Below are 24,781 nucleotides of genomic sequence, written 5' to 3'. Positions count from 1 at the left end.
TCCTTCCCCCACAAAGCGAGAAGAGCGCCTCGGGCACCTAAGCGCGACTGTCCTCCGATACCAGAACCTCATCGAACAACGTGAGGTCCTTGAATCGACTAATCTTCTCCACTCCAGCGCTGAATGCGGTCTTTCTCTGTTTCTCGAGCTCGCCGTCCTCTTCGTCATCGTCCTCTTCGGCATCAGCATCCTCTTCCCCGATATCCTCAGAGTCACTCTCGCTCTCACTCGCGCTGCTCGAGCTGTTGTGGGTCTCCTCAATGACTTTGGGCGACGTGACACTTGTGCCCGAAGATAGGCTCAGAGGTATTGTGTCCCTTGACCCACCCCGCGAATGTCCCCGATGATGGTGGTAAGTCCGCGTCGGGATGGAGATAGTTTCGTGGATGTATTCCTTTTCTACAGATAGAGATGTGGAGGGGGAGTTTAACGGGTGTATAACGCCGGTAGTCGTGGACGTTGATGCCGGTGTGGTTGGGCGAGGCACTGATGGTTCGGTGGATGTGACTGGATCGGATGTGAGGACCGACAGTTCTGGTGTGTCTATGGTGGGGACAACCGCAGTGTGATCGTGATCGGTGGGGGTGAAGGTTTCGACGATAGTCGTTGGTCCGGAATCAAGTTCGTCCGAACCTGGCACCACGTCGTCGGTCCCTTTTGGCCCTTTCTCTTGCTCAAGTTTCTCCCGCTCCTCCTTCTCTTTCCTCTCTCTCTCCTCTCTCTCTCTCTTCTCTCTCCGTTTTTTCACCCATCCCATGCCACTTCCATCGTCTCCATTCTCGTCCTCCTCTTGAGCGCCAGAACCCTCCTGCTTCGATCCATTCACACTTCCGTTCCCATGCAGTCTATCCCAATTGGTGCCGGATACCCCAGCGCTCTTAGCTCCTTTAACACTTCCCATACCACCATATCCCCATTCGACAAATTCCGGCTCTTCGTCGCGAGCATTTGCGAAAGGGTTGGCGTTTGGGTCGCGTTTAGGACCGCCGTAAACACGTCCGTTGAGCATTCGCGTGCCCTTTCTTGAGGGGTTTGAAGGCTTGGCTGATGTCGATCCTGACGAAAAGATGCCTCCAGTGGAGTTGCGATTCGCAGCCATGGAAGGAGGTTTGGCGGGTTTGGATTTATAGGATTGTGTGCTTTGAGTCCTGGCGAGAGGCGAAGATCCGCTGAGATTGCTAATTTTCGCTGTACTACTGCTAGACCACCGGGAAAGGCCCCAACCGCCGCCTGATGGCGCATTTTCCCTGTTGCTGTCAAGCGAAGAAGCACGAAAGAGATTGATACCACTGATAGTGCGGTCCTCTTCGCTCTTGTTACCTGTGGGGGTGCGTTCAATGGACGGAGTGGGGGTTAATGAGAGGGAGGAAGAGGGGGAAGTTGACCCAGAGGACTTCTTGAATGGGCGTAGAAGCGACAATGACTTTGGCTTGGGCCATGATGATGACGGCTTTGATGATTGTTGAAGTGTGGGAAGCGAAGCAGTCAGCGTCACTGGCGAAGGCAGTACCGAGCTGTCACATTCGCTAGCAGCGGGTGTCATAAAGGACGAGGCTGGTGTAGCTGTCCCTGGTGTTGATGAGGACGAAGAGATGTCTGTATAATCACTGTTTCTCTTTGAGGAACAGCAACTGCTCAGACTGGAATTGTCCTGAAACAGCGGGTCTGGTTCCAAAGTCACAGCCTGGGCTATTGGGGTTGCCGGGCAAGAGATTTGAGTTGTATCATCGACCTCTGAAATGACAATTTCGTCGCCGTCATCTGAGATGAAGACGGAGCGACGGGGGTCTGGAAGTGGGGCAAAGCGAATACGACGAGAGGTGGGCGACAAAGCAGAAGACGGGTGATTTTGAACAGGAGTATGGTCATTTGTGCTAAGGCTAGTATAGGAGGAGACAGAGGACGAGGAAGACGATGACGATATGGAACCATCTGGAGACGGTGAGGAGGAAGATGAAAGGGAGTTGCTCGATGGTGCATGAGGTGGCTGCCATTGAGGAGAAAGCAGTATACTGAATTTTGTTGGTGGCGGAAATGGCTGTCTTGATTGTAAGATGGTCATGGTGGACGAAAGAGAGACGACGAGCAAGCGTAAGCAAAGGGTAAGTCTGCCGAACTCAGTCTCAAATGCAATCTGGCAACTAGATCTGCTTCCATCGCAGTCTCCGGGGTCCCCGTTGTACGTGCCCGATCCGATCCTCATTCCTTCCCATCCAACCCACCATACCATTATTCTCCTCCTGGCTGCGTAACAGTCTCTCCCACTTTCATATGTTTTCTGCACAGTCAACGCCAAGCTCGCGACAGCACAGCCACGCCCTTTGACTCGCCGATCTTTTATTCATCCACAGCTGAATCTGCGCAGTCGGCCTGACTTGGATGTAACTCTTGGCATTCCTGTCGGTGTTATATAATGCTCGTTAATGTTCCTTGAAATTTAAAGGGCCCTTGTTCCCACAGTCCCGTCAACAGTCGCCTCCCTTTACTTACCCATACCCTGAGATCTCACCAATCACGGTAAGTCAGCTTCTCGCGTCTACAATTCTGGGAGCTGAACCGGTGTGCTCAACCTCAGGATACAGAGCACACGCCCTTTAAACGACTATGAATCGTATACGGATGGGAGTCTGTAGGCTGTCTGCGAAATAAAAACATAAGACCGGCACTGCCCGAGTGCCAAGACCGCCAAGCTTCTTTTATATGGAGTCATTTCCTTTGTTTTTTCTTGCAAACATGTCTACAGAGTTTGAATCCGTCCCACTAATGAGCAGTCCAATCTATCCGTTCGTTCAAAGGAAAACGATCTTGCAGGCTTGTTTATTTGCGAGTATTACCGATACTCCCTATCGATGGTAGGTAACAACAAATCCTGATCATAACGTGCATCTTACTGGATATGTAGTCCTTGCCCTTTAGAGTTGTAAGCGCTCCAAGGGCTTCATCGATATGTCACGCCATTTGCTTTCCTCCGCGTAACTGAGTGTCAAATTTTGTTCAATTCATCCTTTTCAAAAGAAACCGCTTGTCTCGGACTCTAGGGCATCCTATCCTCAACAAGATCGTAAATGAACCTCCGGAGCTCAAACAACAATAAAAATGGTCAAAAAGAAAAAGGCGCTGTCATACAGACAAACAAACACTTGCGAAAAATAATCCAATGAGTACCTGATATTTTCCGTCGTTCTGGACGGGGCCACTGACCGAGCATTAGAACAGATTAGAACAAATACCTTGCGCAGCGCACGTGTGCACTTGGGTTCAAGGATGTTAGCGCCATGGCCCTGACCATTCGGCCCGCTCAATCTCCTCCTCCCGCAAGTTGAAACGTTGATGTTCACTTGATGTTGTAACCTGAGCGCTCGCTGATATCGCAGGGCAAGCTGATTTCCATCAAAATAAATTGCAACGTTTCAAATAACCAGTTTATGCGAAGATATCTCAAGGTAAGCTTGCGGGCTGGGAGTAACTACGGAGACGAGAATTCACATGCGTTTCACAGCAGATGAGAAGACGGAGGAAGAAGACGCGGGCGAAGATAAACGAAAGGCCATATCGGCAACTTGATGTTCGCCGGTAGATTCCGAAAAGATTTAACACGGAAAATATCAGTCAAAGGAGATAAAGCTCGAACGTTTGATATAGCAAGTCCGCGACCGCGACACGGTCAGCAAATTCGCGATTTCGCAGTCAATAAAACTGAAAATATTGTGTACCGACAGGGAGCGGAAATTTCCTTTGTCCAGGACAGCAGACACCGCTCCCTGTCACCAGGTCCTTTTCGAATGTTGCAAACCATCGAGCGTCGCGACACGCTTTGGGCAGATGATATAGCTGGATCGCGTTAGCATCCGCCAAGCATAGAACGGGTTTAATAACGCCCACATCCTTACCAACCGCGCGCCAGTAAGTCCTTGTTTATCCCCGGGTGGTTGCCGGACCTTCCGAATTCAAAATTCACATCCTCAGCGTTAACGTTGAGGATGTGAATGCTCCGAACCGGGTGTTGAGGCCTCAACCCTCGGCTCGGAGCATCCCTCAAGGTATCCTCTAGAGGAGGGTAAAATACTCACGGCGTGGTTCGGGTAGTCGACTCACCTATGAACCCGTTGAATCCATCTGTCTATACTTAAGCGCTGCTTACAGTTGGCCCGATCGCCTTCTCACTGTGCAAGCACAGCCTTCTCACTTCGAGAATATTTCTGACATGAGAAGGGGGAGGAAATCCGATGATGTCTCCTAGTAAGTATTGATTCAAAAGCTGATTAGATGGCGGAATATGTGATCATTGTCAACAGGAAAAATACTACGAGCACTTTCAATCGATTGCGGTGATTTGCGAACTGGAAGCGCCTGCGCGTTTGTATACTTGTCAACGGTATGGCGACATGACCGGTACGCGACTGATAAGCTATTTTTAGACCGACGCGTTCTCATTAATTCCGTGAACTGACGCGTGACGTGATTATCAGCTACTGACAACGAGTGACCATTTTCCAGTCAATTGCGAGTGGGGTGGGGTCAATAGGTTAGGCCTTCTTCAAAAAATATCAATCTACCACCGTTCGCTCGAGATCATCGGGGATTGGTGGCATCATGGAGGGTATGCAGAATCACGGTTATCTTACTGATCAGATATCTGCGGGACGTGTGAAAGTGTACAATTGGTGGGGGAAAAAATCGCAGTGTTCACGGAATTATGCAAACGGCAGTAAGTAAGTCGGTGAAACCGGTATACCTCACTCTTCCACAACCACAACCACCAGGTTTTTTTTTTCAGATTCAATCAGAATCCGCCTCTAATTTTGTCAAGAGGCGGTTATAATCGACCATTGTAATCCGATATATCCCACACCATCCCCACACGTACTTACTGGCGGTTTTCGCATGTCTTTTGGCGCCGCAATTTCGAATTCTATCCGTCACCACGTTTTCTGAGAAAAGCAAAATGGGCCCTAGTCTTTGGAGATGTCAGTCCTCGAGGTCTTACTGGCATTGCGCTTTACACTGGCACTGATAGAATTGGCGTAATATTAACTGATGCTGCCATCCATTGCGCATAAGAACATGCTAATTAGGTGCTGGCTCGTCGGCGGGGTTAACGTTTTGGCGAATTCGCGTTAGCACTGGCACCAACCCTCGCACCGACAGACGTGGTCCCGTGGTCAATAGCGTCCTATAGGAAGAGCAACGAAACTCCACCGACCCGAGACGACGCTCTTTATCACCTAACTGGCCAGTCTCTCAAACCTTCCTCGATCGAAGAAGTTCTTCCACCCCCTTCAACCTTCCCGCGAAGCTGAAGCAATTTGGGCACGTTGTAGCCCAGGCCTCGCTCGAATCTCATTGTTTCTTTCCATAGATGGAGTGACGATATGTATTGGCGCAGTCGTCACGGTCCTCTTGCATCATCCACCATGTTCCGTGGCGCGTTGAACAATGCCATCCACAACGTTAAATTTCCTCATCAATCGGCGACTCCTATGCATACTCCTATATCGGCCTGATTTTTACGCATCAGTGGCAAGAGGCTAGAATCGACGTTCGTTTCAGAGGACTTGACATAAATAAACGCCATGTGACTAAAAATAGCGCTCACCCTCTTCCCATCACTGCTGATCACATCGATCACAGACTATACCTTGAGCCTTACCTGCAAAGTGAGGCTACCCCGAACACCCTTCCATCTCGATTCTAGCTCCCTGGAACCCGCGCTAGCGTGTGGGCTACGTGCCATGGGCGTACTAGGGGTCACGTCAGGGAAGAGTCCCTGAGCAGCTGGAGGCAGGCAGCACTCTCGTGTCGCCACTAATCTCATTCCCCAAAATTGCCACTATTTTGGTATGGCCAGGAATTCTGACAACGGTGCTTAAGCGCTCAAGCCTCAAGACGCACGAATTTCGTTTTCTTACCCATTCAAGTCCAGACGGGTCTAGGTCAACTTCTTCGTTTACTTATTTCAGTGATGCGCTACACCGAATTGCATAAACCACATTCTAGATTTTAGCGAACACCGACTTTTCCCGTCGGACATTGGTTCGTTTGCCAGCCTAGACACCTTCCCGCGTTATGCCTCAAATCTCCGAGGCTTCCTGCTTTTTGAGCGTCACATGGATGTTATAGGCGAAAGGCGCGATTTTTTCTGGGTTTCTTCTCAGTAGTTAGTTCATCTCACCATATCAGGTCTCTCAACCTTGGTCGTTTAGCTCGGCAAAGCAACGTTGAGGCTGTTGGAGGCGCGGCAGATGGACATCCCTCCATCGAGCTTCCCGGTGGCTTTCCGAGAGCTGAAAGGCTTTTCAACACAGCCTTTCAGCACTCGGAATGCCAGTGGAAACTAAACCCATCATCGCAATCATCACTGCTTATCGGATTCGTTGGGGGTTCGTTTTGGAGGAGCCTTCAACTTGAATTGGTGGCATCTCTTGGGATACAAAGAAGTCGAAGATGTCAAATATGAGGGTGTCAAAGACTTAGTGAGAATTCCGTGTAAGTTCCGTTTGAGTCCTTAGTTGGAGAGGTACGCATTGGCTACAATTGGGCTAGAGGAGGCTAGAGGATCGAGTCAGGTCCAATGATGTCATGGCCGGCCTGGTCATGAGATGGACTTTACTTTAAAACATGCTCCAAAGTGACAATCCTTCCCTCATAAGACCAACCTGCAAGTCTATACCGGATCGTTCTGCTCACCGGCGTCAAGCTTTTGAACTACTGGTCTTTGAATGCTGTACGCTGTTCACCCTGATCTGTGCCCACCCATCTTTCCCAGGCGTCGAGTATAAATACGCGAGGATCGCGGTATATCCCCCCCATCGTTGCTGGCCAACATCACCATCGTTATATGTCCACTTTCGCTGTCTCGAAGGCTGCAGTGCAGTCCTGCAGAATGCAAGCCCAACACATGACTAGGAGACGTTGTGAGTTTCTGTCGAGTCATCGAATATACCCCAGCCATAACGATTATACGATATAGCGATCCACGGCTCGTTGAGGAGACAAGCGATCCTTATGCCTGCGATGTCTCCTCTTATGACTGAGGGAACGATCACCCGATGGAGGAAGAAGGAAGGGGAAGCGTTCGTTGCGGGGGACGTTTTACTTCAAATCGTATGTTGATGTATATTCTACAGCACCATGCTGAGCGTCTGTTAGGAGTCAGACATTGCTATGATTGACGTGGAAGCGTACGCCCCAGGTATATTGGGGAAAATTCTGGTCAGTTGATCTATCCACTCAATGTTATCTAACGTTGAGATTTATCCCCGCCTCTCCAGATGCCAGACGGAACAACGAACGTCCTGGTTGAAGAAGTAATCGCCCTTGTCGCGACAAACCCCCAGGAACTGGCCCAACTACTAACAAGTGACCTCGATGCTCCCCCGTACAATCCTTTCCCGACACCTCCAAACACACCCCGCATCATGTTCTCCCGCTCTCCGACTATGAGTCCGCGCAGACCGTCCCTCTTTGAGATGCACTCTATGGGATATGGTCAACGAAGTGTTCATGCGGGAGGTCCCCGTGGGCCTCCCGTACCAGTTGGCGCTCCCCTAGCAACCCATGTCCAGACTGAAATCTGCAGCCCGGTGACCACAGGTCCCGGTAGGATATCCGTCAAGTTCTCATCAGATGTGGAAAGTCAGGTGAGTTGCTGATCAGTCCATTGGCGGCGTTGTGGCGTGCTAAGTGACACTCACCTGTCAGCTTGACGGTGCCGCGATTCGGAGGATGTTTGTTTCTAATCTTGCAAATTCGCGTGGAATTGGGAACAAGGTATTCAATGAGCTCGTCTGAGCTATTGCGTTTCGACGCGATGTATAACATTCAGTGATGATTGTTTCAATTTTTGTATTTGCTGTCAAAAAATGGAGCTCAAATCTGTACATATGATGTATGATAGTGTACAACATGCCAATATGTTTGCAGCGGCAATACAGTTTACAACTCGTCATCCAAAGCCAGACACTCGAACGGTTTTATCAGTCTTCGTACATTCAGGACAATTCAATGAACTCACTCGGAACTCAATAAAGGCGTCAGCGAACTCTGGTCCCCCACCTGCCGATTTCGGTGACGGCATAAGAAATTGGAGGCTGAGAAGACCTTCCTCGTCGATCCGCAATGAAGTTTTTGTTGAACTTTGAAGAGCTCGTAGAGTGCGAGATATATGCCCAAATCGATAGCTACAGATAGCGTTGGAATTTCGGATCGGTGCAAAAAATTGTTATGGGGATAAATACCTGAAACTAACACTTCTCGTACATTCAAACGTCTCTAGCACATCACGGTCGTTGGGGTAGTCCATCTATATATCATTAAAGGGGCAATGATGAGATAATAAGGTTACACTTACTTCAGTACTGCCGAACGTCCCTCCAGCCTGTATTCGCAGCATTGGCTTTGTTGTATTTCGTTGTTGTCTTTGACCACCGTTGGGTGCAACGACTGTATTAACAGGAGGGTTCCCGATGAAAGTCAACTTGTCGCACGATGGGTCGAGTTCTGACAGGGCGTCTCGTAACCAGGAAGACTAAAGGCATTAAAACGTGAGGACCGTGCGGAGCAAGTAGCCTTGAAAGAGGTACTTTGAGAATGATTTTTAGAACTCTAGAAGGGACGTTCAGCTGAATTGGCTTCGGATGGGGAGCAAAGATGTTTCACATTGCTGAATTGTCAAACTCTAACTCGAGTTGAGGTTCTGGGTCAAAGGTCGTAATTTCGCAGGTAGTGGTGGGACCAGATGCGTCTTCCGCTCTAAAAAAATCAGGTTGGAAGATTTTGAGTTGTGGAAACAGCAAGACGCACATGAGAAGTGTCAATGGATACCCAGCCCCAGCGTACGACATACGCATGCTTGTAGCCTTGTCAGTCCCACCTCCAAGGTAAGTCTCAATGGTCCCCCCAGCTCCCCTCGAACCACCACCACCACCACCACCACCTCTCCTACCTCCCCCTCCCCCTCCCCTCCCTCTTCCTCCGTTATCACCATCGTCTCGCGTGTCATCTGAGCCATCTTCGTCAACTTGACGCCATCGTTTGTAGTTCCCTGTTCCACCCCCACTACTACTAGAAGTAGCAGGACCAGCAGTGCCAAATATGTTGAGGCAGTCAATCAAAATATTAAGCGGAATTTCAAACGCAGCGTTATCCGCCTCGCCTTCGTCGTCCGAGTTTTGAGAAGACGTGGGGAGTTGGCCATCGCCATCGGCGTGATACACGTATTCGTCAAAGATTTCTGCGAACACAAACGCAGTGCCTTCCAGCTGGGTGAGGTCTCGCATTTCGACTAAACCAATCAATTATGGCGACGTACCGAGCAAGGTGCGGGCTTCTTCAACGCTGATGGTGAGGCCCCGTTTCGTTACTGTAACGGTGGCTCGCTGAAGGTACGATTCAGCAATAGGTGCGATCGACGAATGAGCTGCTTCTTTCGTACGTTGACAAAGTTCACACCTCGAAGTAGGGCGGCTAGATAGCGAACGTCATGCACAGATGCCGTTAGAACCTGCGGGCATTTGAGCATCAAGACTAGCATTTTCCTTGCACTTGAAAACGTACTGGAGGGAGCTCCCCCTGTGACATGCTTGAGAGTCGATTTCTTGAACAGGAGATGGCATTCGACGACGAGAAGTTGAAACAATTTGTGGTGAGAACCGCGTTGAGTCACGTCATGTGACGATCGCGTACCAAAGTAAATTATCCAAAAATTATCTACTTCCTTACAAAAGTGCCGTGTAGTCTGTTATTAGCGCTTTTGCGTGCGCTGAAGCAGTTGTTGAGAATTACGCGAACTATCAATGAAAACTTGCGGCTTCCTTTGGAGCAGTGCTTAGCCAGTACGTCTATTACCAGCTTTCTTCTAAGTAAGTAAGGGCCCAGAAAATTACGTCTAAATTCAAATCAAACCGTCGATAAAAGAGGGACTTTTTGATGAGAATGTCGTAGAGGTAACCTTCGACGGAGGCTTAGGGGTCGGGGGAAGATAGCCAGAAATGACTGAGTCAAAATCGGCGTCTGCGAAAGCTACAGCGCATGAAGGTCAGCACAACATTGAACATCACCCGTCGGGTTGCGTACCTGGAGGAGGATTGCGTTTTTTCAGTGAGGTTTGGAGCATGGATGAGACAATCAGCCGACGAATGGCAGGGCCGTCGAGAGGCTCGATCTTCACGAGATAGATTAGAAAGCAAGTGCCCCAAAACACTGAACTTACGTACCTTGACCTCTTCCTTCTTCTGCAAAAGTTTGTTCCCCTCCTCGATGGGGGAAGGGGATTGTTTGAATGTCCCATTCGGCCCTGACGCTTTACCGAGGAATGTAAGAACGTCCCCCTTGGTGATCATACCCCGTACTCCGGTCCCCGGAATCTTGCCTGGGTCGGAAATATTGTTCTCCAGTAGAAGTCGGTGGACAGAGGGGAATAGAGGCCTTGAATGGGATGGGAGGGCATGGGACAGGAGGGTGGGCGGCTCAGAAGGTTGCGGTGTTGGTTGAACTGAGCTGTCAACCGCCGGAGATTGTGATGAAGCCTCCTGTCTGGGTGTGGGAGGCGCAGCTTGCTGCTTCGGCACTTCAATGTTTGAGATATCGTCGCCTTCCTCTGCCAAGAATGCAATTATTTGTCCTACTGGAATATTTTTGGAACCATCTGGGGCCTAGTGACGTCGCTGCTTGTTGGCATTGTTGGAACCCAGAGTACACTTCCAAACTGACCAGAATTTTGCCCATAATACCGTCATCTTGAGCCTCAACGTCTATTGTCGCCTTATCGGTTTCCTAAATGAAAAGAAGATGTCATGTGTTAAAAAGGAATTAGAACTTGACTAAAATACATACGATCTCAAGGAGCACATCTCCCGCACTGAATACTTCTCCCTCGCCCTTCTTCCACCCTGCAATTCCACCTTCAGTCATCGTAGGTGACATAGCTGGCATCTGAAATTGCGTAATAGCATATCGCGCGTTGGTTTGGTGGAGGACTGGTGAGAAGAGTTGGCATCAATCCCGTTGTCTAAAAAATCGTGACGCACATCTGTTAGAGGTCGTAGGACCAACCCCTCTTTGCACGACAGACGCCACCCTCGAGAAAGGCTTTAATATGGAGGCCATGGTGGACGAGCTTGGACAAGCCAGCAAAACCCGAGTCTTGGCGGCTGAGAAGTGGAATGCAATCACGTGACCACACGTGGCGATGCAGTTCCCCGTGGGCCCCTTACTTAAAATAACCCTTTACTCAGCGGCTACCTCCAAATTGCTGCGTGGTGGATACTATGCCCTGCGCGTTATTCAGTTCCTTTTGAATTCTCGCAGCGGTTCTTACTATCTTCTACATCCCTATATTTATATTCTACTCTGACAGCGCTCCTATCTGTGTCGGCATCGCCTTCTTCGCTTCTTGCTCATTGAACTGACGGCTGGTATTCAAGTTCACTTCAATACCTTGTCAATTATGCCGCATCGTCTCGCAACTCTCTTTCAATGGATTCGGATTTTGGGGCAGAGGTTTTTCTTTCAGTTTGGACTGTGCGTGGTTCTTCACCTCCTCAATTACGTTTTCTGACTTGGCGCTCTAGCCATTGTGCAACACATCAAATTCGCGTCATCCTCATATCTTGTATTGTCATAACCTCTCTCTTTTATCCAGCACTCTCCATCTACTCGTCGTCTCAGCAAAATACGCATGCGTTTCTAGACTCATTCCTATCTCCGGAGACCGTGTCTGGCTTCCAGGCGCAGAAAGATTTGGTCAATTTGTGGTCAGGCTATGACACACTTCGTGTTCATGATGATCCCGTATCTCGTGCTAAATGTCAAGTTGGACGAGCCGTTCGCGTTGAGCGTGTTCTTATCCAGGGACCCTCGACCGACGACGAAGGAGCTATTAACCAACACACCCTCTTATCGGCTCTTGACCTTGAACTCCGCCTGGAGACGCTGATTGCCGCCGGAGACTCGCCTTGCCTCAAACAACCTGACGGAAAGTGCTTCGTGCTTTCTCCCTTGGCCTTCTGGAATTATGATCGGGACGCTCTGCGATGGGACTTTAACACTCCAAATGCACTCAGTCATCGGCAAAACGTCACCGTGGCTGGCGTGATTGTAACGCCAGCTATGGTTCTTGCTGGCCGAGGGTCTTACGAGCATCATGTCTCCAGTTCGAAGTTCGACTACGCCACTTTCTTAGCTCTAACTTACTTCTTTCCGGAATCCGATTGTTTCGGAAATACCGAACATGCACAGTGGGTTCAAACAGTTCAACATGCCTTTTCTCAACACGCGGAAATAACGGTTCAGATCCAGGAACCTACCATCGTAGCTCTAGAGGTCCGTCGTACCTTCCTCCACTGCGCAGTATTGCCATTCAATGTGACACACAGTACGATACAAATTTGTCATCTAGCATGGGCTGGTCGGCCATCTCGGCTTTCCTCTATCTTGCATACATCGGCTTCTTCGCCTACGTTGCATGGTCCTTCCACCAGATGGATGCCGTGCACTCTCGTTTGGGTGTCACATTCACAGCCTTGGTGGAAATCGCGGTCAGTACTATTACGTCACTTAGTGTGTGTGCACTTGTGGGCTTCAGAATCACCATGGTGCCTTGGTATGTGTCTCCTAATCTCGAAGCATCAGTAATTTCTCACCCTCCCGGTCAAGGGAACTGCTTCCTGTTGTCATCATTTTCGTCGGCGCGGAGAACATGTTCAGCTTGGTATGAGTCCGTCTCTCTATTCGGTATCAGCACCGTAACGTGATTTCAGGTCGATGCAGTTGGGAAAACATCTGTCACATTATCGGTCAAACAGCGAATTGCAGAGGGACTCAGCAGAGCCGGCACATCGAATACTCTCAAGGTCGTCTTTTACAACGCGACCCTCGGAATCATCGCTGTCTTCGCCGTTGGTGCTGTACGTCAGTTTTGTGCATTTGCCATTGTGGTTTTGGTGGCGCATTGGTTCCTCGCTCATACATTCTTCATGGCCGTGCTCTCAATTGATATTGCTCGCTTGGAGGTATATATATCTCCAACGATCTCTACGTCAAAAGTACTTACGCCAAAGGTTTACACAGCTTGAAGAGTTACTGCGCAAGGACACCAGCCTCGCACCCTCGATACCACCGATTCGCAAGGAGTCGCCAAGCTTAAAACAACCTCCCTCGCCATGGCAAAAGCTGATGACTGGTACTCAAAGCATTCTGAAAGGTCGCGCGGCAACTAACATCAGTCTCTTAATGGTAATCTCTCTCTCGAAGTTCTGAGAAACGTTGTTTATACGTCTTCTTCAGCTTTTAGCGATCACGGCGACGCTATACTACTCCACATACACCGCAACCTCGTCTACAGTTCAAGCCGCTCGTCATATCAAGCGTCCCAGCATCAGTAACGGCAGGCTCTCCAACGTAGGGCCTAATAAGACCTCTGCTGCTTGGCAAATATGGCAACTGCTCAATCCTAATCAAGAGTCCCTGCTCCATCTTCGCATAGAAATTCCCACTGTTGTTACATTCAGTCCAAAACTTGACAATACTAGCTCGCCAAAAATTCACCGACCTCGTTTTTCGATGCGAACCTTCCGATTCATACTCTGGCTTTTGAAGGTCATGGTTCTCCCCATTGCCGCTACAACTAGTATTTTGTGGGGTTTATTGCTTTATCTTTTGAAGAATACCGAACTACTGGAAGCTCAACGAAACAGAGGAGACATTTTTACTCCAACTAACAAGGAGGAATCATCTTTGGAGGGACGTATATCCTTCTCAACACTTCCACGTGCCTTTGCCAGTGATGTAGAACTCATCGCTGCAAGCAAGGATGGTCAGGTCGTAATCTCTGTCGGCATTCACAACGAGATTATCATCTGGCGGACTGATACACAGTCGCATATTTCTATAGACGCTACAGAGGTTTTGCCGCGTGCAGCGAGCAGTTCATCCGCAGCTGCAACATTGACTTGTGTCAACATCGATGATAAAGGAGATCATTTTGGTGTGGGCACGGGGACCGGGATTATCTCGGCATGGTCGATGGAGGGAAATCAAATCCGCTCCTTTCCACCGCTGGCCTTGCCTAATTCCTCCGCTGGTGTCACGGAGATTCAATTTGTGACAACCCTTGGACAAACTCCCTCTCCACCAGGACGCAAACCGTCTGAATCCCCACTCACTCTTCTAGCAACATATGAGAATGGTGCAGCAACACGGTGGTCAATTGGAGATCATCCTACGGTAACATACTTCACAACATCGCACAACGCTTCAGTCATCCGAACGTCCCTGCTGCACGTCCTGCCAGATGATCGCATTTTGGTTGCATTTTGTTTGAACGATGGAACACTTGATCTCGTGGAGATAGGCGAATTTGAATCTGCGCTCTCGCCGGGATTCCATATCCAGCCAGGGAATCCGTTCGATGTGGTTTGGAAGGTACACGCGTGCGAGGCTCAGCTCAGCGGACGTACCCGGCTCGTTCTCGCTACTGCGACCGAAGCTGGGACGGTATCCCTTTGGGATGGACATACGGGCGAATGCATCTCGATTCTGGAAGAATCCAATGGGATGGTGAATCATCTGCGTATTTCGCCAGTGCTTTGCGAGACCTGCCATTTTTGTGGTCAGCTTCCCATGGAGAGTCTCTCCGTGGCATTTTCAGTCGACCATGTCGTTAGGGTTTTCAAGTTGTATCTGAACGATCAGTTCCGAAGATGTACATGCGCACATAGTCAACTTCACCGCATGTCTTCTCGGGAGAGTCTGGGTCGGAGGTCGCGCAGTGGCAGCAATGCTGCAATCTCTCACAAAAGTTCTCCCGTGGCCTCACGAGCCAGGCTTGCCACGGCGTTTGAAACATCTTCGTTCCCTGTCTCTGGGCACGGCGTACATTCCCGACGGGCATCAGAAAAGGACACTGGTCGACGATCGTCAGAACAACTCACACTACCCTTGGCCGGGGACGACTATGATGCCTCAAATGGCTCAGTGACACCTACGAATCCCTCATCCTTTTGGCGGAACGCAATCATCGCCCAGTTGGCGGATATCACCTGTGAACGAGGTGGATGGGATGTAACCACTGCAAAGTTTGTTGGCATTCGACGTAAACCTCGTCAACAAGGAAAATTAAAAGGGGGAACGACAATACCAATGAAACTTGCTCCATCATCTCATGGACTGACAACTGCCACTTTGGATCGATGGGAATTGTGGACGTACGATCCTTCCGTTGCATTGTTGCGCAGTTCAATACTTTCTTCGTTGGCTTTGAAACCTCCAGAAACACCGTCAACAATTCCTCTCTCATCAATGCCACCAATATCAGGAGAGTGCATCGCCCGCCTACCATTCACTCGTGTTGCACCCCTCCTCATATCTCCTTCACATGCCCTTGCTGGGTTTGGGAACACCGTTGGAGTCTTCAATTTCGCTGAATCATGATCCATTTTTGCTGTGAACACCCGCACGCTCTGTATCGCTTGAATACCTGTATATTTGTAGACTTTACAAGGAACCCGGATTCGGACATTTGTTACTATGGTCAGTAGTCACTTCTTTCCTCTGAAAGAGGTCGACTTATTATATCTTGAAGGGGGAGGTTCTGGTCTAGACTAGATTCTACCTGTACCCCGCTAAAATTACCCGTACCCCTAATGGAATTTACAGACTGAACTACAACTGTCAGCCCTAGTTTGAAAGGTCGCATTCCCTCTTTCCTACTTTCCTCCTAGTGCCTGGTGCATAAACTGAATCTTATTGCCCTGTTTTGCCATTGTACTTTGCTCGACGCCTCGCATCTCGCAGCCAGTGGCACAAACCGATCATAAATTCCAAACTCCAAGATCATGGACTTTTTTCTTATCCCAAACAATCCAGAAAATTCTGTTCTCGTATCAGCCAACGGCGTCGCGCATTACCAGATTCGTACGGCCAAGCTCAGAGGGGGTGTTCGTGTAACCCACATACAGCGCCCTGCAGATTCAACGGAAGACAGCATAGTTGCAGAGATCGAATGGAAGTCCTGGGAAACTCCAACTATCATTCGCAGCCCACTACTTGGCGGTCTTGGGAGGTGTGTCGGAAAGCCTGGGGTTGGTGTACGCGCCCGCAAGTTTCTGTACAGGCGGCGCAAGCTCAGTCCGTACGTTGGCCATTCCCATACCCACCCCCTTTCCGGCTGTTATCCCTCACTCTCTTCTTGTTAAACTGTCATCTGACTCGTGGAAACATACCTCAGATCCCGTTATTTCGTTGGGAATGACGGAGAGGAGTATCAATGGATGACATCAAAAAATTCCGGTTATGTGGTGAACATTCATGTCACATATTGCGTGTATATCCGTTTGACTATCATGGTCAGCTTTTGCGGTCTGGTACTGACGAAGAAGTCGCGCGCCACGTGAATACAATCAACGCTGAAGGCCTTTTCGCTGGCGAGAGGAAGTCAGCTCTTCGAATACAACCATGTTCCCTCGACATCGACTTGATCGTCCTATCATTTGTCGTTATGGAGAAGAAAAGACGGGAGCGAACTGGTGATGGGATGGAGGCTCTTCCCCATGACGAGGATCCTCAGGGTGAAGGGTGCGTTGCTGCGGTAGAAGCTTGAGGATTCCAAATCTTCCATTTCTTTGGGTTTATGGTTCATTTCTTTGGGTTAATGGTTCATTTTTTTGGGTTGTGTCATTTCTTTGGGCTGATGTGCCGTTTCTTCGGGTTTACGTGGGTTTTATGTATGGTTTCAGGGCCCACTGTCGATTGTTGAAATCACGTTTGAACGAAATGATTTGGAGAATAGAGACCCAAAGATGAACACACGAAAGCCAGAGTAACATGCGATACTAGATAGGGCTTATCATCGACTGGATAGCTAGAATCATGGGAACATGCACATAGGGGCTAATTTGTTGAGCATCATCAATGAACCAAGGCTAAAAGCCGATGATAATCCTCTTTCACAGTTTGGAATGTCTCTTCCAGTTTCTCGTGACGCTCATCCTTCTCCAGCTGAGCAAGAATTTCCTGGACAAGGCGCAAAATGTTTAGATTTGAGCCAATTCCGCAACAACTAACTCACAAAATTAAACCGATAGAGGCGTTCTTTAACCTGTAACCGATACGCTCGCAGGCCGCGTGCGTCGGATGCATCCAATCGTAAAAGAATAAGCATTTCGACGAGTCGTTGAAACTGCCTCTGTCATAGTCCTCAGCAAATAGTAAGCTAGATGGTATATTGGAACTGAAGCTTACCCCTGCAATTTTCAAATCCTTTCTCCACTTCTCAACCCATGCCTTATCAGCTGGAGGGCCCATCTTCCCCTTCGTCGATATTCCGGTGCCTCCCCGCCCACTCTTCCCCGTTCTCCCCACCCCGCCCACGCGACCACCTCCATGTGACACTTCACCGCCAAAACCTTCTTGCATGAACTGCTCGTTGGCAAGAAGCATTTTGAGGTCATTCTTGTCTCGGAGGTCCTCGAATGCCTCTGCGGGATCCTCCACGGTTAGTTCTGCAACATCGGACCGACGAATAACATATTGATAGATAGCGTTGTAAAGTTCAGCTTTACGCAGGTATAAGTTAGCCACTGAGTGAAGGCTATGTGATGGTGCTTACAGCCATGCCCGTGGCGTTGATATGGCGTGAGAATGACGAATTGGCTACATTGGGAGAGCCTTGAGTACTGGCATAGAAGAAAATGACATGAAGTTTCAATACCTCAGTCTTAAGCGCACTTTTTCGGGGAAATGGTAGAAGGGATAGAGTGATGAATAGCCAACGAAGTGGTACGTTGCCAGATGTGGCGAAGCCCTTCTCTTTCGCTTCTCAAACCTGGTCAGCCAGAAGTTAATTTAGCGGTGTGGAGAAAGAGACTAATTACTTGCAGTAGAACGAACTCCCAAACCTCATCCTCCTCGTTAATATATGTTCCTGCTTCAATATATAGCAAAATAAATAATTGCATTCGTCGGTGGTATTCCCGGAAACCAGGTGTATTCCATGTTGCCTTGTGCTATAGTGAGTATGAATAATGATGGAAAGTGAAATGAACGTACATGATATACCTCAAATTCGATCGTATCTACACTTCCTGGATCCAGATTTTGCATTCTTTCCACTCCCTTCCCTTTTCCTTTGGATGCAGCAAGAGGCGAAGGTCTAGTATAACTTGAAATGAGCTGTCCTGTCGGTTGGAAGGAAACCGCCTCTTCTGCCACGCGTTTCAAAAAAGCTCTTTCATCTTTGTAATAGTCTGACGAAATCCTGTTCAAACTGAAAAATAAAAATAAGAGTCAAGTGACTAATACCTGAAGGTATAAATCCGGCCAGTGTTCCCTCCACGTCATCGACTGTCGAAGAAGATCCCAATTTCTCGGAATATTTTACTGACAGATATTGGGCCAGAGACCCAGAAGCAAACCGCAACTAGAAAACCGCAGGACATTGAGCATTTAAGAAGACAATGAAGAATGAAAGCAGGACATACATCGATCACCAAGTCATTATAACCATATATTTTCTCGTCTTCTCCATAAATCTAGACGTCCAAGTCTAAATGCTGAACCGCGCATATGATAATCGCGCCCAACGTACAGGATATGTAAAATTTGGGTGGAATTCAATATAGGACTCGTTTTCCGCCAAGGCTTCTTTATCCTCCTGCGACCTCACTATGAAGTTTGGGCCACACATAAGTAAGGGTATTTTGACATTTGTGGCGAAGGTGCGTACCTAAAGAGAGTGTAAGAGCCTCATTTGCGTCCGAAGTCCAGTCAGTCATTTTGTGAATTGGGAGACGGGTGGATTGAAGAAAGAGTGAGTGCGAAGTGGAAGTCCAGGCTCAGCTGTTGACGCGTTGTTTGGCATTGCTGTCCAACGGCTTCAACGATCAAGCTCACTCGTCCAAGAATTTGACGATGTCTAGACAATCCATGATAATTTCGACCAGTTGCCTTGAATATGACTTTGCTTTCGCTCTCCCATAGTGACTGTGAATATTTTGAATGGCGACCAACATTTCATTCTATAAAGCGCAGGGCGTCGTTAGGTTCCACCCGTTTACGTGACTAAGGATATGGTCCGAATTGCCGAGGTCCGGGTCGACCTTCTTGATGAAGCTCTCCAATCCACCACCGCGAACGCCTATCTTATATTCCCTATCGTCCACGGGGGAAAACACGCTGTCTTATTTGGAGCTGAAAGAACTCCGACCACTCTACTAGTATGCTGCTCGCACAGATCCCCAAAAGACAACTTTTCGCGACTGGAAAGTCGCTCAGGATATTGAAGGCGAAGCGGTCTCAGCACCGATGGTACAGCATAGCAGCCGAGACTCCCGCGATCAAGTCCAAAGTATGGTCATCAGCAGAGGAGGCTGTCAAGGATATAGAGTCAGGAGCTGTGTTGCTTTGCGGAGGTGAGAGCTTCAAGTACGCGTTTAGTGGTCTTGCTCGTTTTCTCATACTCTCGACTGGTAGGGTTCGGTTTGGCTGGTATACCAGGTCTGTCGAGTCCACCGTGATTACTTGCGGGAGAGCTAACGGACCAAGTCAGATACCCTGCTAGAGGCCTTGTCACGGCGACCCAATGTTCAAAACTTGACTGGGGTCTCCAACAATGCGGGAACTACTGGCTCTGGCCTGGGTTGGATACCCCGTTCAGTTTCCTAAATTTGCAGCTGAACTCAGTTTTAGACAAACTCATCAACACTAACCAGCTCGTCAAAGTGATCGCTTCTTACCCAGGAGGGTGTGTTACGTTCCATTCTCTACCGACTACTTTTGCCCATAGCCAGCCTACTATAGAAACAAGAATTTTGAGAGCAGGTACCTTGCGGGTCAAATCACATTGGAACTTGTACCACAAGGAACTCTCGCAGAGCGTATACGCGCGCACGCTTCTGGCATCCCTGCGTTCTTCACGCCTACCGGAGCTTCCACTGCCATAGAGGAGGGCACTATTCCGCAGCGTTATAATGAAGGTGGCGCGTCAAACGGTGTCGCGTTGCCGGGGATCCCCAAAGAGGCCAGAGAAATAAATGGTAAAAGATTTGTTCTGGAGACCGCTCTGCCAGGTGACGTTGCCTTCGTGCGCGCCTGGAAAGTGGACGAAGTTGGGAACTGTGTCTTTCGGTATGTCTCTTGGTTTTATTCGTTGATTTACCACATGTCAACAAACAAAGCTATGCTGCACAGAACTTCAGCACCGTGATGGCCAAGAACGCTAAGTTGACCATCGTCGAGGTATTCTTGATTTCCTGCAAATGCCCAAACAACCATAGTTGACTTGTTTTAGGCAGAAAATATTGTTCCAGTGGGCTCCATCTCCCCAAACGCAATCCATCTGCCAGGCGTCTATGTCGATCGTATCGTACAGGCAACATCAGAGAAGCAAATCGAATTTGTGACCCTCGCAAATCAGAACACCTCCGGCGACTCCTCTCTTTCTCCAGAGAAAGCCGCTGCTATCACTCAGCGCCACCGAATCGCGAGGCGCGCTGCCAAAGAAATCAAAGACGGCTTTTACGTCAACCTGGGAATTGGCATGCCAACACTTGTACCGGAATATTTGGAACCTGGCGTCCGAGTTTGGTTGCAGAGTGAGAATGGAATTCTAGGCATGGGTCCTTACCCCACGAAGGAACAGCTTGACGCGTATGCAACGTGACTCTCCCATCCTCGACTTCCCGTCTGACCTCTGGACGATATCATAGTGACCTTATCAATGCGGGGAAGGAAACGGTCACGCTTCTACCCGGCGCTTCGGTATTCGGTGAGATCGTTGCCCTGTAGACGTTTTGTCTAGGTCAGACTAACATTTTCTGCCAGATTCAAGTGAATCATTCGCAATGATTCGCGGCGGCCATATCGATGTTGCAATACTTGGGGTATGTTACATTTTTCTATTCTACCAAACCTTGGTACTAACGTTTTGCAAAGGCCATGGAGGTTTCGCAAGCTGGTGACATTGCTAACTTCATGATACCAGGGAAGATGCTGAAAGGTATTTCTACGTATTTTCTTACCACCGATAGCTAATTAACTTACGACCACCAGGAATCGGAGGCGCGATGGATCTCGTGTCCAACCCCGACAAGACGAAGGTGATCGCTGTCCTGGAACACACATCCAAGCACGGCGAATCGAAGATCCTCAAGGAGTGTTCGCTGCCTTTGACGGGCGCCCGTGCCGTCAGCACCATCATCACTGAGTTGGCAGTCTTCGACGTTGATAGACTGAGTGGCAAAATGGAGCTTATTGACCTGGCAGGGGGAGTTACCCTGGATGAAGTTCGTGCCAAAACTGGAGCAGAGTTTTCAGTGAGAAGTCACCTTGGTACTTTCTAAGGTGTGGGGAGTGTCGATGAGAGCAATACAGAGCATACCCGAACGATTTGTATTATTTTAGTTCAATTCAACGTCTACACTCGTCTACAACTATTTTTGGAAATCAGGGACGCGTTCAGTTGGGATCTTTGCCCCTTCGTTGGCGCTCAATGGCAACTTTCTTGACCTTCGCACTAGTTTGATACCAGCCATGAAGGTCCTACTTTTTGTCGCCTTGCTGGCGTTGACACTTTTAGCCCTTACGACCTCTATCCTTGCGGACGATGATCAAGAATATACACCCCCTGAAATAGTACGGAATGAGCAGAGAAAAAAGCTCGGGATGCCTCCTATGCCACCGAAGGGCTCGAAGAAAAAGAGTGTCAAATCTCCGAGTGAACGAGCGCGAAAGGTGACAGGGCCACTGGCAGGTGGGCTGGGGATGGGTGAGTATCTTGTTTCAATGGCGTCACTCTGCGACTAATCAAAGCGCCCACTCCACTTTGTGGTCAATAGCACCATTCAAGGTTTCTAAGCAGTGGGTGTGGGCATCCTGGAATAGACATTCGTTAACGCGCTGTCGAGTAGGACCGCTATTGGTCACATCGCCATCCACAAGGGCAATGTAAATGGCGCTGTACTCGGCTTTCTCGACAACCACAAGATCGTGAAATCTGCTGAACAAGCCCCGAAGTACGCATACATCCTCACTGGGCCACTTTCTGAGATCAGAGTTTTGGTAAGGATGCATCGTTTTCATGCTATGTGGAGAGCTGATGGTAGCGTGCTGGGCAGGGCTCGGAGGGTCTTCGTATGTGTGTGATAACTGGGATGTATGGGCAGTCTCTCGGGGCCATGTCGAAGAAGTAGGTGCCCAATCCACTTGTAAATCTACTTTTTACTAACATTGCATTAAGTTTCCATCTTCCCCGCTATACTTCGTTATCCAGTATATTTTTTCCTCGACGTGCGAGTTTTCTATTTCTCATAAACATTTCACCTCTTCAGCCAAACCGGGCGACCGGCCACTACAGGACCACAAAGGTGCCACCCACTTCGAAACGAGTGTTGTGCGTTGTCTGGTTTTAGTTTCCTTGGATCGTTAACGAACTTCCTGTCTTTTCAGTTCTCGATAGACCCTGATACCCATGAAATTGATATCCAATGGGTGAATCCTGACGGAAGTAAGCCAGCCTGTTAACCATGAGGCCGTATATTCTCTAACGCAAAGTCAGGTTTACCACCTGTACACATTGTTCTCATGGATGAACGAATATTCTACGTTGGAGATGTTATGGCTTTCCGCGACTATACAGACGCTGTGGTGACTCCTGTGGTACGTGGTGTTCATCTCGTGTACCGAGCATCAAGCAAGGTTCTGACAACATGGAATCTCAAGGTGTTTAGATGGGCTTCTGCATAACCACTCCTATTTCTGGACATTTCGCCTGCGGTACTTTCTATGGTAGACTACATTCCTAAATGATTCTTGGGCGTTAGGACTTTGGCGATAGACACACATACTACAAGGGTCTCTTTACGGTTTCATACCCAGATATGTACTGAAAACAAATATTTCTCGGGTTGAAAGCGATGTACGAAGATCTGACACATATCATAATTTCGGCTGGCCATGGGGGACGACGATTCTCGGACATATTTTCTAGTCTTCGCCGTGGTCGTAATAAAATAGCGGCTCAGATAACAACAAAAGCTTATTTGCTTAAAACAGTTCCTAGCTGTAGACCTAAAATCCCAAAGAAAGTATGGCGAACATCAATACGGAGAATAAAATTAAAATACGATACGAAGGGCCTGCTGTGTATGTATCCCAAGGTGTCCAAGCCCACATCCTTACGACAGCTCCGAGCCCTCCAATGGAATAGTTTGGCTTTGAAATGATGTTCGAACCTATCCGCAACGCCATGCCTCTAATCGCAACCACATACCAGGCCATGTTAACTCCAGCGCCGACAAGCGCGATGTTAGGAACGAAACCCCAAAACCAACTGAAGGGCCAATAGCCAAGAAAGTGGGGGTTCCGCAAATCGGGTTCCTGTTGGAACGGGGCATCGTCCCAGAGAGATTGGTCATTGCCCTTTGTTTTCAAGAGTTCAGGAAGATCGGGACGGAGCACGGAGCCGCGCCCAATGCCTAGCAGTTGCGCATGTCGAGATGAGAGTGCTTTATGTATGAGTGTGGGCGTGAGCAGACCACCTGTAAGCAGAATGAGAGGAGCAGGTTTCGAGGTTTCGGGGAGTGTGTCTAGGGCTTTGAGTGCTTGGTGAGAGAAGCGATGAAAGAAAGCTTGTCGGGGAGAGTGAGGGGTTGTTGTCATGAAATCTACGTACGCGTCAAAGACGAGAAAAGAAGTGGATTATGCGAGAGCATACCTGGGTGTTCGTAATCCCCACCGCTGACTTCAATGAAGTCAACATCACCCCATTGGGCGACGGTCATAAGGTGTTCCAGCGCGCGATCCTCCGGCTGTTCTCCAATTTGAGAAGTGGTGTAGTCTGATGCGTTTAACTTGATGCCCAGGATGAATTTACTTGGGACGACCTCTCTAATGGACGAAGTTATGCGACGTAGAAGTCGCAGCGCGTTCTCCTTCTCACTTGAATATTCATCCGTTCGTCTGTTCGACTGGAGGAGATGTGATAATCAGAACAACGCTAAGAGCGCGACAGAAGGAGACCAGCCTTGGGAGAAATGAACTGTGCTAAAAGATCTATTAAAGCTCTGGTTCACCATAAGCCACATCATTTACAAAGATCTGATGCTACTCACAACCATGCGCAACGTGCAATTGTACGCCGTCGAACCCTGATGCAGCTGCAACCACAGCACCCTTTACAAATGACGAGACGACTTCGTCGATATCGTCATAGGTCATCGCGCGTGGTTTTTGGAAGAGTATCTTGTGGATTAGAACAGAAAGCAAGCCAGAAGTCTTTGCACCAACAGGAAGTGGACTTGGAGCAAGGGGGGGTCGAAATGGATAGCGGCCACCCAGGAAATTGCTCGACTGTCGACCTGAGTGGTTCAATTGCATGATAGCAAGATTACGATTATCTTTTCCATGGATGACGGATGATAATTCCTTGAAAGGCGAGATGCTCTCCAAGGTAACAGACTCAGGTATAATCATGTCCCGGCCGAGAGAGAGGTGAGCCCTTGATACTTGAACATTTCCTGTAATGATCATGCCCCAATCATACTTTGCCCATGTAGAGTACAGCTGAACGTGGTATAGGTTTGGAGGTCCCCCGAAGAGGGAGGCAAGGTGCTCGTACATAGCAACCTAGGAGTGAATTAGTAAACGCAAACATATATGAGAAAAGAAATAACACCTTGACAAGCCTGTTGTTGATTTGTATACCACATGGGAGTTGGATGGGAGAAAAGACGTCGGCGGCGTTGGATACGTCGGCGAGCATGGGGTTTAGATTACATAATCTGATTTG

At 48.8% G+C, this 24,781-nt stretch overlaps 11 protein-coding genes across 11 annotated transcripts; 5 read left to right on the top strand and 6 right to left on the bottom strand.

Annotated features, from left to right (window-relative positions):
* Positions 1-37: 37 nt before the first annotated feature.
* Positions 38-2,062, bottom strand: LACBIDRAFT_293373 (uncharacterized protein; the record flags this gene model as incomplete). Its single annotated transcript, XM_001878150.1, has 1 exon — positions 38-2,062. The coding sequence occupies one exon, from the start codon at positions 2,060-2,062 to the stop codon at positions 38-40; it is 2,025 nt and encodes a 674-aa protein (XP_001878185.1).
* A 1,824-nt stretch (positions 2,063-3,886) lies between these two features.
* On the bottom strand, positions 3,887-5,344 carry LACBIDRAFT_324866 (uncharacterized protein; the record flags this gene model as incomplete). Its single annotated transcript, XM_001878149.1, has 7 exons — positions 3,887-4,047; positions 4,071-4,095; positions 4,142-4,258; positions 4,478-4,535; positions 4,626-4,636; positions 4,872-4,912; positions 5,248-5,344. 7 exons carry the CDS (start codon positions 5,342-5,344, stop codon positions 3,887-3,889), a joined length of 510 nt encoding a protein of 169 aa, XP_001878184.1.
* Positions 5,345-6,645: 1,301 nt separating this feature from the next.
* On the top strand, positions 6,646-7,954 carry LACBIDRAFT_315836 (uncharacterized protein). The gene is made up of 5 exons (XM_001878516.1): positions 6,646-6,914; positions 6,971-7,104; positions 7,150-7,212; positions 7,272-7,640; positions 7,702-7,954. The coding sequence occupies exons 1-5, from the start codon at positions 6,839-6,841 to the stop codon at positions 7,789-7,791; spliced, it is 732 nt and encodes a 243-aa protein (XP_001878551.1). The 5' UTR covers positions 6,646-6,838; the 3' UTR covers positions 7,792-7,954.
* LACBIDRAFT_315835 (uncharacterized protein) lies at positions 7,936-9,579 on the bottom strand (the record flags this gene model as incomplete). The annotated part of the gene is made up of 10 exons (XM_001878148.1): positions 7,936-7,962; positions 8,015-8,180; positions 8,238-8,302; positions 8,351-8,527; positions 8,583-8,604; positions 8,659-8,751; positions 8,803-9,253; positions 9,311-9,377; positions 9,434-9,502; positions 9,556-9,579. 10 exons carry the CDS (start codon positions 9,577-9,579, stop codon positions 7,936-7,938), a joined length of 1,161 nt encoding a protein of 386 aa, XP_001878183.1.
* Positions 9,580-10,054: 475 nt separating this feature from the next.
* Positions 10,055-10,962, bottom strand: LACBIDRAFT_232722 (uncharacterized protein; the record flags this gene model as incomplete). Its single annotated transcript, XM_001878147.1, has 4 exons — positions 10,055-10,156; positions 10,200-10,652; positions 10,711-10,773; positions 10,834-10,962. Coding segments are annotated over 4 exons (747 nt in total), but the record flags the coding sequence as incomplete, so codon positions are not given.
* A 484-nt stretch (positions 10,963-11,446) lies between these two features.
* On the top strand, positions 11,447-15,429 carry LACBIDRAFT_315833 (sterol regulatory element binding protein cleavage-activating protein; the record flags this gene model as incomplete). Its single annotated transcript, XM_001878515.1, has 7 exons — positions 11,447-11,520; positions 11,571-12,321; positions 12,375-12,601; positions 12,655-12,709; positions 12,759-13,010; positions 13,069-13,233; positions 13,285-15,429. The coding sequence occupies 7 exons, from the start codon at positions 11,447-11,449 to the stop codon at positions 15,427-15,429; spliced, it is 3,669 nt and encodes a 1,222-aa protein (XP_001878550.1).
* Positions 15,430-15,540: 111 nt separating this feature from the next.
* On the top strand, positions 15,541-16,752 carry LACBIDRAFT_384434 (TonB box-containing protein). The gene is made up of 3 exons (XM_001878514.1): positions 15,541-16,129; positions 16,226-16,295; positions 16,349-16,752. The coding sequence occupies exons 1-3, from the start codon at positions 15,834-15,836 to the stop codon at positions 16,595-16,597; spliced, it is 615 nt and encodes a 204-aa protein (XP_001878549.1). The 5' UTR covers positions 15,541-15,833; the 3' UTR covers positions 16,598-16,752.
* A 153-nt stretch (positions 16,753-16,905) lies between these two features.
* Positions 16,906-18,770, bottom strand: HAG16203 (histone acetyltransferase type B catalytic subunit; the record flags this gene model as incomplete). Its single annotated transcript, XM_001878146.1, has 11 exons — positions 16,906-17,010; positions 17,066-17,182; positions 17,239-17,552; positions 17,606-17,649; positions 17,708-17,811; positions 17,871-18,002; positions 18,046-18,242; positions 18,298-18,415; positions 18,477-18,527; positions 18,584-18,660; positions 18,722-18,770. 11 exons carry the CDS (start codon positions 18,768-18,770, stop codon positions 16,906-16,908), a joined length of 1,308 nt encoding a protein of 435 aa, XP_001878181.1.
* Positions 18,771-19,299: 529 nt separating this feature from the next.
* LACBIDRAFT_324861 (uncharacterized protein) lies at positions 19,300-21,335 on the top strand (the record flags this gene model as incomplete). The annotated part of the gene is made up of 9 exons (XM_001878513.1): positions 19,300-19,302; positions 19,540-19,633; positions 19,684-19,738; positions 19,795-20,121; positions 20,172-20,232; positions 20,285-20,643; positions 20,703-20,761; positions 20,818-20,876; positions 21,024-21,335. The coding sequence occupies 9 exons, from the start codon at positions 19,300-19,302 to the stop codon at positions 21,333-21,335; spliced, it is 1,329 nt and encodes a 442-aa protein (XP_001878548.1).
* Positions 21,336-21,525: 190 nt separating this feature from the next.
* LACBIDRAFT_324860 (uncharacterized protein) lies at positions 21,526-22,828 on the top strand (the record flags this gene model as incomplete). The annotated part of the gene is made up of 7 exons (XM_001878512.1): positions 21,526-21,760; positions 21,831-21,852; positions 21,903-22,129; positions 22,323-22,384; positions 22,441-22,498; positions 22,550-22,650; positions 22,784-22,828. The coding sequence occupies 7 exons, from the start codon at positions 21,526-21,528 to the stop codon at positions 22,826-22,828; spliced, it is 750 nt and encodes a 249-aa protein (XP_001878547.1).
* Positions 22,829-23,061: 233 nt separating this feature from the next.
* LACBIDRAFT_315828 (uncharacterized protein) lies at positions 23,062-24,754 on the bottom strand (the record flags this gene model as incomplete). Its single annotated transcript, XM_001878145.1, has 5 exons — positions 23,062-23,657; positions 23,708-23,960; positions 24,017-24,036; positions 24,105-24,618; positions 24,668-24,754. The coding sequence occupies 5 exons, from the start codon at positions 24,752-24,754 to the stop codon at positions 23,062-23,064; spliced, it is 1,470 nt and encodes a 489-aa protein (XP_001878180.1).
* Between the last annotated feature and the right edge of the window lie 27 nt (positions 24,755-24,781).

Source organism: Laccaria bicolor, genomic scaffold (genome assembly GCF_000143565.1).
Source record: "Laccaria bicolor S238N-H82 LACBIscaffold_6 genomic scaffold, whole genome shotgun sequence".
Classification (NCBI taxonomy): Eukaryota; Fungi; Basidiomycota; class Agaricomycetes; order Agaricales; family Hydnangiaceae; genus Laccaria; species Laccaria bicolor.
Note: the sequence above shows the minus strand (reverse complement) of the source record. Positions and strands in the feature narration are given on the sequence as shown.